The sequence below is a fragment of the Peromyscus leucopus genome, chromosome 8b (genome assembly GCF_004664715.2).
Source record: "Peromyscus leucopus breed LL Stock chromosome 8b, UCI_PerLeu_2.1, whole genome shotgun sequence".
Classification (NCBI taxonomy): domain Eukaryota; kingdom Metazoa; phylum Chordata; class Mammalia; order Rodentia; family Cricetidae; genus Peromyscus; species Peromyscus leucopus.
Window position 1 is genome coordinate 50,556,439 of NC_051086.1, and position 10,144 is coordinate 50,566,582.

General features: G+C 51.0%; 1 protein-coding gene across 8 annotated transcripts in view; it reads left to right on the forward strand.

Annotated features, from left to right (window-relative positions):
- Positions 1-1,786, forward strand: part of Gas7 (growth arrest specific 7) — a 232,331-nt gene extending 230,545 nt beyond the window's left edge. For all 8 annotated transcript variants that reach the window (XM_028869379.2, XM_037200583.1, XM_037200581.1 and 5 more), the window contains 2 exons: positions 730-828; positions 1,454-1,786. In XM_028869379.2, the coding sequence (XP_028725212.1) occupies positions 730-828; positions 1,454-1,567 (213 nt within the window). In that variant the 3' untranslated portion in view covers positions 1,568-1,786. The remainder of the gene's footprint in view (positions 1-729; positions 829-1,453) is intronic.
- The last annotated feature ends 8,358 nt before the right edge of the window (positions 1,787-10,144 follow it).

The window sequence follows — 10,144 nt, forward strand, 5'->3', positions numbered from 1 at the left end:
ATCCCAGTGTCTAGTGCCACCCCTTCCCATCTGCTAACCCGCTACCTTCTCCAGGTGCTAGCCCACCTAGGAAGATTAGCAGCCTCCTTCAGGGTCAGTGCCCTGCTTTTCCTCTCCTCCATTAATCTTCTAATTAAGCCCCCCTCTTTACCTCCCTTCCAGGTTAATCACCTGGGCCGTGACCTAGTTACCCACAGAATAACAGCCTAATCCCCTAGAGTCACGGAACCAGCTAGAACCCACCACCACCAAGCCTCGCCACTCTCCTCTGACAATGCTAGCACTTTCCCAGCCTGCTTTGCTCCCTGCCTGGTCTCCTTTTCCCCTCAGCACTAGGAGCGGGTAGAAGCCAGAGAGCTCGAGGGACTGAAAGCTCCAGCACACACCCTGTTGCTCCCCTGTCAGCTGGAGAGCATCGCAGATCCCAGCTTATGTGTTGTTCCATGATGCTTTGGGCCAATAGGGACAACCGTAGATTCCGTTCTCTCTGAGTCCTAGTGAGGGTACTCAGGGACTCTGCATGTGCAGAGTTCCACGTAGAGCCAGGAGAGACACTCTTATGACCCTCATATTCACCCTGAGGATTGACTGTTTCTTCAGGAGAACCCAGAGGGTCATATAGGTTGGGGATCCACAGCCAGGGCCTTGTGCATAGAATACACGGCGGCCTGACACCTGCCCGGTGGGATGTGCTCAGGGGGTCTCTGGTCTTCTCTTCTTCCTCTGTAGGAGCTGGAGCGGCTGGAGGTGGAGAGGGTGGAGATGATCCGACAGCATCTGTGCCAGTACACACAGCTGCGGCATGAGACAGACATGTTCAACCAAAGCGTGAGTTCCCCGTCTATGCACTAAGGCTAGCAGGACAGGCTTAGCATGATTGTCCAGAGGTCCATGTGATCCATTCCTAGCACACATATGAGGCAGGTTCTCCTGGGGGCAAAAAAAAAAAAAAAAAAAAAAAAAAAAAAAGGCTATAATTGGTTTGGTTTGGTTTTATGCTGGATCTGGTTAGGCCTTTGAATATATGATCTTTCTGCCTCAGTTTCCCCAGTGCTGGGATCACAGTTATGTGCTTCATTCAGCTTTACAATGGTTAAAATAACCAAAGACATTTGTCTCCCATGTGAACTTGCTTCAGAAAACAAACCAAATACAACTTCTAAAACAATGACCGATGCCTGAAGGCTGGTCTCTTAGCCAAGGGAAGGCAGATAGAGGAAGAGGTCCCCTTTAGGACAGCCTGCCCTCTTCTCCAGGCCTGAGGTCTGTAGATCAGCTCTACCTCTCATTGTGCTCTGCACTTTCTCACCCTCAAACCACCTCCATGGGGCCCTGGAACCTTCTAGAAGGGCTGATCTGAGGTGGTTCTCCAACTTCGGCAGCATGGGACCTCAGGGACCTCCCAGTTCAGCTGCCGCCTCTGACGGTGACCCCTCCTCTGTGTCCCTTGCAGACAGTCGAGCCTGTGGACCAGCTGCTGAGAAAAGTGGACCCAGCCAAAGACAGGGAGCTCTGGGTCAGAGAACACAAAACTGGCAACATTCGCCCAGTGGACATGGAGATCTAGACGCGCCTGTGTGGTCCTGGGGGTCCTGCTGAGGAGAGGGGCTGGGGGGTCCCACGGAGGAGTGGATTTGCCCTATTACCTGCTGACCTGTCCACAGAGGAGAAAAAGAGCCGGTGATTCTAGAAAGAGGACCCAGCCAGGGGCTCCCCAATATTCCCAGGCCCTAAAGGTGGACCCGCAGCCCCGACTCCATCTCAAAGACGGAAGCCTCCCCTCCAACTCCCATGTTGTGCTTGTCACTAGAGGCTAGAACCCTGGGATCCTGCTGAGTTCCACCGGGGTGGTCATCCCATGCCTGGGCCCCGGGTATCCAGAGCCTGCCCTCCAGCTGGCTTCTCATCTCCAGGGCTATGGAAGAGGAAGGGAGGGGGGTCTCTGTCTCCAAACAATGTCAGAACCATCAAGGATAGGAGGCACAGAGCAGGTCACAGCCCACACCCACAACTTTTTTTCAGTCCTCCCTACTTTCCCCCATTGCATTCTGGGAGCCCACATCTGTTTTTTCATCCCCCACACAGGGCGGCGGTGGCGGGGCGCGGGGGTGGGGTGGGGGGGGTGTCTTCCCAACCCAACTCTGGAGAGGTCAGGACAGAACTACCTCAGTTGGCACCAACCAGATCATGGCTTCCATCTGTTTCAGATCAGGCATGGGCTAGAAAGTCTACAACGGAAGTCCCAATCTGCCCTTCCTTTCAGCCTCTTTCTCAAGGAGGAAGCTCCCCCGCCTTCACCCTGACACTCCTTCCCAGACTCCATAGAAGATGTTTCCAAAGTCCTCAGGCAGCTGTGTGCATGTTCAAAGGCTTTGGGGGTGGAGTCTCAGAAAGTCTTGTCTGCCACATGCCGACTTCTCCTCAACCCTATGACAGCCTTGTCTGGAGCTCTCCCCGACTGCTGGCCACAGGTCATGTGGGATGGCGGTCAGGGTCAGTCTTGGTTTTCCTCTGATGGTTCCAGCTGTGGATGTGCATGATGGGCACTGGACAGTAGTGCAGACTCTTGTGGCTGTAGGTTATTGCCACCTAGGAGAAGGAACTTTGGGAAGTCGCGTAGTCAGGAGGGGGCCAGATTCTAGCTGGGAACTTGCACCCTGGGAGGTCATCCTTCCTCATCTTTCCCACAGGTGACTTTGTATGTGACTTGTCTATCTCCCCAGAGGGCAGAATCCTCTGAGCAGAACTCACATCTTTCAGTCGTACACTCTAACTAATAGCAGACAGTTTACTAATCTCGACCCTTTTTTGGGCACCTCATCCACAGAACCATCTCTCATGATTCTTAGGCAGATGCCTAATACACTAAAGCAAACTAAGCATTGTCACTTTTCTTACTGAAACATCTCAACCACAAAGGCCATCATGAGGACATTTCACCAACCCGTGCTCCGCATCCCAGGGCTCAGCATGAACCGTGACACCAGCTCTCAATATTAGGATATTATTTCCTGGTTTCTGTATTTAAAAAAAAAATGGGTGCTAGTGCTTTAGCAACCTAATTTGTGAGTGACGGTCAAATTCTAAGTCTTGTCATACACAGGATTTTGGGGAACCACAGTGTGGCTCATGACTTTGTTCCCTTACCCCCATCCAAAGGGTTCAGCGTCCTCTGAGATGTTACTTCCTCCAGCAAAACCCCAGTTGGCTGATGTGATCCATTTCATTCTGAGGCCATTCCTTCCCCATTGCCAACTCACCTCCTTTTCAGTCTGTCCACATACACCTTTTCCTCCTTTTCCCCCTCTTCCTCCCATCGTTCATTCATGAAGCGTTTTGTTATAGACAAGCAATGTGTGGTCTCTCTGAGGACAGGCTATGGCTCTGTCCTCCAAACAAGCCCTCCGACCTATTTTGTGTAGACTCCCCTCTTCCTGAGATAATGTCAGTTTTCCCTCTCTGCCCCTTTGAGTTCTCAGAGGTACTGGATGTGTATGCTGGGTTTTCTGCATCCGTTCATTTTGCACACTCATTTTCTCAGTGAATGCTTGGAACTGGGTGCTAAGAGCTGGAACTAGTCTAGTGTCTAAGGGGACACTCTCCAGTTTGCTCCACTCACAGGTAGAAGAGGTGTGTTTAGACCCTTCCAGGGAGAAGGCAGAATTCCACTTTGCACTCGGATCCTTAAAGTATTAACTATGCTGGGAGATCTTAATCCAACAGCAAGATCCGAGTAGTCTCGTAACTACCAAACTCGTACCCAGCTCCAATTTCAAAACCGGCTTTGATTGCTTCTCAGTACCTCTCCTTGTGCTACAAATAGGAATCGTGAGAACGAGGAGGACGAGGGTGCCAGGAAATGAGACCCAGAACTATGAGTCAGGTGTCCAACCACCTTCACAGCACCCTGTGGGTGAAATCAAGAAGATGGAGAACCTGAAAGCACATCCCGGACTTGGAGTGTTCAAGCTATTGTTGGGGTCCTCGTTCTGTGCCGGGGACCCAACCCAGAGCTGCATGTGTCCAGTCCAGTGCTCCACCACTTAACTACCCCCAGCCCTGTTATCATGCATCTGTGAACATGTCAGTGTTTAAGTTCTGAGAGGATTTGACTGGGTTTGTTCAGGGTGGGCGAGCATCCATTGTCCAGGCTGAGAGCAGTACAGCCCTTTCTCCCTGCCCCCGCCCAGGAGTGCATTCACTTAAGCTTTGTCTGCAAAAGCCTGATTTAAAAAAAAAAAATTCTAAAATGAATGTTGTTAAAAAAAAAAAAATGGGTTGGTTACCATGACAACCTCCAGGAAGAGGTACTTGTTACTCTTCATTATTTTCTAGTACTTTTGAACAGTCCCACAGGGCACAGGCCATTTGAGGGATGTGGACGGCAGCCCTGAGTTGTCTCTGAGATTGCTGTGGGGGCCACCTTTCTACCTCCACACAAGACCCTGTTGTCTCAGGAGGATCTCTGCGATGGTTGGTTAGTAGCTGAAGCGGAGTATTCAAATTCCTGATGGGGTTTGTGTCGATTCCCTCTGTGAAATCCAGCCAGTTGCCAGGGTAGTGGATGGGCGCATGGGACTCTTGGCTAAGCCAAAGCCCCTTCATGGAAATACAAGCCATAAAACTCAAAAGGTGTCAAAAGATCTTGGCTTGTTGGGGGGCTTGCTCCCAGCTGTGAGTAGCCTTGACAAGGAAAACTTAAGTGTCTGAAGACCTGCTGTTATTATGAAGCTAAGGAAGGCATTTTACAGATACAAAGTGACGAAGCAGGTCAGCTGCTTGATGGCTTAGCCTGGAAACGCCCTCATCCCCATAGTTCACATGCCAAAAAGTAACCTTCCACCTCTCCTTTTTAAGGTAACTGAGGTGTGATGAAAATATAGTAAAATTCACCTTTCAAGGAATGCAATTCTTTGAACCTTAATATCTAGGATCTTGTCACTACAACCAAGATTGGAATGTCTTCATGTCAGTTCCCTTTTCCCACCCCTGATCTAACAACCAGATCAATATTCTGTCCCTATAGTTCTGCCTTTTTCTACAATGCCGTGTAAATGGAGCCACACTGATACAACCTTCTGAGTCAGCCATGATACGGTGTGTGTCACAGAGTGCACCCCCTTTCACTGCTGAGTAGAATTCCATCACATGGGTGGACCCCAGGGTTTCCTTAGTTTTAAAATGAGTTTTTAATGCCCTGGAAGTCACAGCCCCAGACCCCCAGTCTCTGTGTATAACTGATTCCAACCCATTGCTTCCTACATGTCTGGGGCTCCTTCCCCAGACCCCAGCAGTGACCTTGAGTGGTCCTGATGCTACACTCACTTTGTTGGTGATTCTAGTTTGAGGTCAGTATGAAAAGCAGGAAGGGGTGGTAACAGAGTGTCACCCTCCACTGAGGCAGCAGTATACCTCTCAGTGCAGGAAGATCCTGTCCCTCAGGGGGCTGTCACCTCAGTCTTCAGGGCAATTTATTGAGCAATGACCCGTGGGCACGACTTGACCCTTCCCTGAATCTTTTTGCGTAACCTGCCAACTGAGGGTGCTTGTCCTAGGAGGTCTCTGAGGCCTTCAGATTTGGTGTCCTCATTGCCTATTTGCACCCTATGCACGTGATCATGTGACACCTGGTGTCATCTGCACAGCTGTGGCCAGAATCCTCGTGATAGGCACTTTTCTCGGTAAACCCAAATGGAACAAAATCGTGTCACAAGCTGAGAATTAATTAGTTCCTCTCAGAACTGTTTCAAAGAAACTGTAAGTCAGTACCAGTACCTTCTGGGTCTGTCCCCAGGAGTCAGGACAGCTGTAACGACAGGGCCAGCAGATCAAGTCCTTGTTTCTGGCTGTACTTGGACTTGCCCGCAGTCACACTAAGACTAGCTTGAGCAGGGCCCTGGCTGGGGCTTACGCCTCCAGACTGTGGGCGGGGCCCCACGGGGCCTACTCCTCCAAGCTGTCTTGGTCGGTTACTGCTGAATGAAAAGTGGATCCTAGAAGGTGCTTGTGAAGCTCCACGTAAACTGAGGCATTCCTAGATTCAGGTGAGGGTCAGAACTGGGGTGTCAGACCCCAAGGGTCTCATATGGGAGGCAAAGCGGTTAGGACCGCCCGAAGTAAGGGGCTCCTCCAACCCCTCAACTGCTGGTTAGTCCTTTCTGAGGTGAAGGACCTGCTTCAAGGCAGGCTTCAACAGGGACCCAAGATCAAGGCTCCCCTGTCCTAATCCTCTAGTGCTGAGTGTGGCTCTCCGGGACTGAACTATGGGGGCTTGGGCTGGGGGAGTGGGGTGGCCTTTAAATTCCTACAGGGTGATATGGGGGATGTGGCCCCTTTGTGGTTGAGGGGTGTTCCTAATAGTGACCCCGGGGCAGAAAGAAAGGGCTGAGACGGGTTCTGCCATGTTTCCCAGTGTCTCCTGCACCCCAAGGTCATACCCTGTCAGGACTTCTATGTGCTCCCCTGTCCCTCCCCTGCAGCTCCCTCAGCAGACAGGTTTTTGGACCCAGGCACCAACATTCTAAGGGACACCAGCCAGCCTGGGTGAGGGCCCCAACTCTGTGTGTCTTTCCCTTCCCTGGGGAAAGAGATGTCCAGCGGCATTCCTTTGCGACCTGAGCACATCAGCAAGCCCCATGAACGTGGAATTTTCTAACAAAATAAATTTGCTTGTTTGGTCTGTTTTCTGTAACTTTTGCTAAACACTTTATACATTTTTAATGTTGAAAAGCGGTGTTTCCTGCCAGCATTCCTCACCCAGGATGAATGTGTTTATTCCACGCTGTATATCTTTCCGTGCTCCGGCTGCCTAGACCAGTAAATAAAATGGATGTAATATAAGTTGTAAGTAACACTGTCAAAACTCTGATCCCATTGGAGGCTGTTCGCCTCCCCCACCCCATAATAGCATCTGTGTGTATTAATTCTAAAGAATTAAATGTTTAAATTAGAGTTTAAATTTTGGAGGCGTTTGCTATGTATAATTGACCCACACTATTACCAAGTGTTTTTAGGAAATTCAATGCCATCCTTCTCCCCTCCCCCTCCCCCTCCTCCATCTCTGTGTACACTTGAGATGCTTAGATTTGTCCCATGAAAAATAAACTCTCCAGAGACGATGAGTCCCCTAGGGACCCTCTTTCCTAGAAGGCCATGTACTTTCCTTCCTACAGACAAGTCTCAACATTCCTCTGGACTCTAGATGCTGGTGATGGTTTCATCTTGATGACTTAGCTGAAGGACAAAGGACCCCCAGAACCTGGATACCCAGATGGACACGTTACTGGTCCCAGCCTTGTGCCTCCTGCTCCCTGACTTCCTGTTTCCCATCCTCCTCTGCGGTTGCTGCTATTGTCTCTTTACTCATTCTTCCATTCATGTCTTCAATAACTACTGAATGTGTTTCATGTCACTCTCCTCCCTGAATCCGTCCGGTGAATGGAACAAGCAGCCTTTGTGCCTTCTGGATAAGAGGACCAGATAGAAAAAGCCCGGGGAGCTATTAAGGGCATCACTCTGAGCAGCTGTAGAACATAAAGTGTGGAGGGACCAGGATGGCAAGGCTGGGTGTTAAACCAGGGTGGCTGGAGTGGCCCTGGAGAGAAGATCTCAATTGATGAGGCACAAGCAGATGAGGGAGGAAGCCTGACAAGTTTCAGGGAGAAAAGTTCTAGACCAGTGGTTCTCAACCTGTGGGTTGCGACCCCTTGGAGGATCGAACAACCCTTTCACAGGGATCAAACTTCAGATACCCTGCACATCAGATATTTACAGTACAATTCACAACAGCAGCAAAATTAGAGTTATGAAGTAGCAATGAAATAATTTTATGGCTGGGGGGGCGGGGTCACCAAAACATAAGGAACTGTATTAAAGGGCTGCAGCATTAGGAAGGTTGAGAACCACTGTTTTAGAGGAAGCCATGCCAAGTGTTTGAGACCAGTGTGGCAGGAGCAGAGGAGAAAGCTGGGAGAATCCACTCCGGGAAATGGGGGCAGGATGGGGCAGGGAGAGTCTACAGGGAGGCACTAGCTGCTGTAATCCTTGGATGTCACCTCTAGAGGATGCAGGCCTCTTCACTGTAAATACCAACTCTGAAAAGGACACATGCTAGGTGGGGGGAGTGTTGCTCCCTTCAGGGGGTGTTCACCACATGTGGGCTTGGGAGCGCAGTCAGGACCTGGGTGTTCTTTGGAGATAGAGCCAAGGTCTTGGTAGGTGGAAGTGTGGTATAGCAGGCCGAGAAGTTCTGAGCTGACTCTGAGAATCTGGGTCCACGCAAGAAGGACAGGCAGCCCTTTCCCACAGTGAGGATGGCTGTCCTTGAGAGCCCTTACCAGGCTGCATTACCACGGCTCCCCTTTCCGCTGCCAATACAGACTGTTTGAAGCCCCGACTCCAGACCAGGGGTTGTCAAGGGTCCCCTTGTCCTTAGCTCAGAGCAGGCGACGTGGAGGAATGTGATGAGGGCTGGGGTCTGAGCTCATAAACAGATGAGCTTTGCTTAAGGATGGGATTCAGAGCTGGCCTCTAGGGAGCCTAGGCTGCTTGGCCCAGGCGAGGCCAAAAGGAGCGACACAAATGGCCTTCTCCCTCGCAGCGACAGCCATCGTCTTTCTTCGGGGCACCAGGCAAGTTTATGGGCCCAACTCAGACTTAACAAATCGGTTCGCAATACATCATCTTCAGCAAACTTGTTTGGCTGAGGAGCGTGAGTGCTCCCTCTGAAAGAAGATGTTTATGCAGGTTTTCAAACAAACCTCTGGGTCGTGACCCCTCACTCTCAGCAGCATCAACACAGCTGCCTGTGTCCTTCTGGGGATCCCCTCCTGCAGGGGGTCCCTCCAGGGCACAGCAACCTGAGGAATAGAGATGGGACCCAGCTGCATCCCACCTGCTTCCTCCTGAACAGGAATGCCCAGGTCTCTCTGAGATCTCCCCACCCTAGTTGGAAGCCGTTTTGTGACTCTTCACTGTCAGGTCTCCCATTGCCATGGCAACCCCAGATCCTCACCTTTGGAAATGGAGAGTCAGTCGGGCCTCTGCAGTCAGCCTCTTTGAGAGCAAGAGAGTAAGGGGAGAGTGAGTGAGTGAGAGAGCCAGTGAAATAGAAAGAGAGAGGAGGGAGGGGACAGGCTGCTGTAATACACAGAGCCTAGAATTAGCAAACTTGGACCCTGTTTCTGAATTGGCCATTCAGGAGCAGCATACGCCAGGGCCAGAGACAGGTCTTTAGAGCCACTGTAAAATTGTGACCTGGTGGCAGCCTTGCCTCTCAGGCCAGACTCGTGAAGACAACCTGACACCCTCGAGGTACTTTAAAACACATGCATTATTAGCGTGTGTGCACACATGTGTGCATGTGTGGCGGTCAGACGATAACAGACTCTCCTTCTCTTGTGTGGCTTTTGTGGCTCACACTCACTGTCAAGCTTGCAGGGCACCTGCATTTACAGCCGCCCATCTGTCCGGTTCACCGGGATGCACGTCCACCCAGCTCTCAGACAGGACTCAGAGTTTCCTCCCTTCCCCCAGGGGGACGGTAGGCTACCCTGCTGTTCCATAATTGCATATGCTTCCAGCGCGGCCTGGGGTCTTCAATGGAACTGGCCCATTTCTAATCATATTTGAGAGCAAACGCCTCCTGGAGGGGGGTGAGGGTGCAGGGGAGAAAGCACTCCTACTAGGAAATAATATTCTCTCCTAAGCTGTGGAAAAAGACTCTCTCACTCTCTCTCTCACTCTCTCTCTCTCTCTCTCTCTCTCTCTCTCTCTCTCTCTCCTCTCTCTCCTCTCTCTTCTGTCCTCTCTCCCCTCTCCTTAATATTTCCTGAAAACTCCTCTGGTAGTGCATTGGGTAGGATGTGCATGCATGGTGGGGGGTGGCAGCGGGGCGCAGGGGGGGGGAGCGAGGGGGGGGGTAAGCCAGCACTTTGACATGTGACCTTCTATATCTTTCCTAAGCAGTGCCAAGGTGGATAATGTTTTAGATACTGTCCTCTCGGGCCGTAGCACACTGTTGGGAAGTGGTAGGACCTTTAAGAAGTGGGACTGGACTAGGCTTTCTGAATAGGGAGACAGTTGTGTAGCTTGATCTGCTTAAGGGGCCCCCTGGCAGTAGGATCAGAATCCAAGAATCAATCCC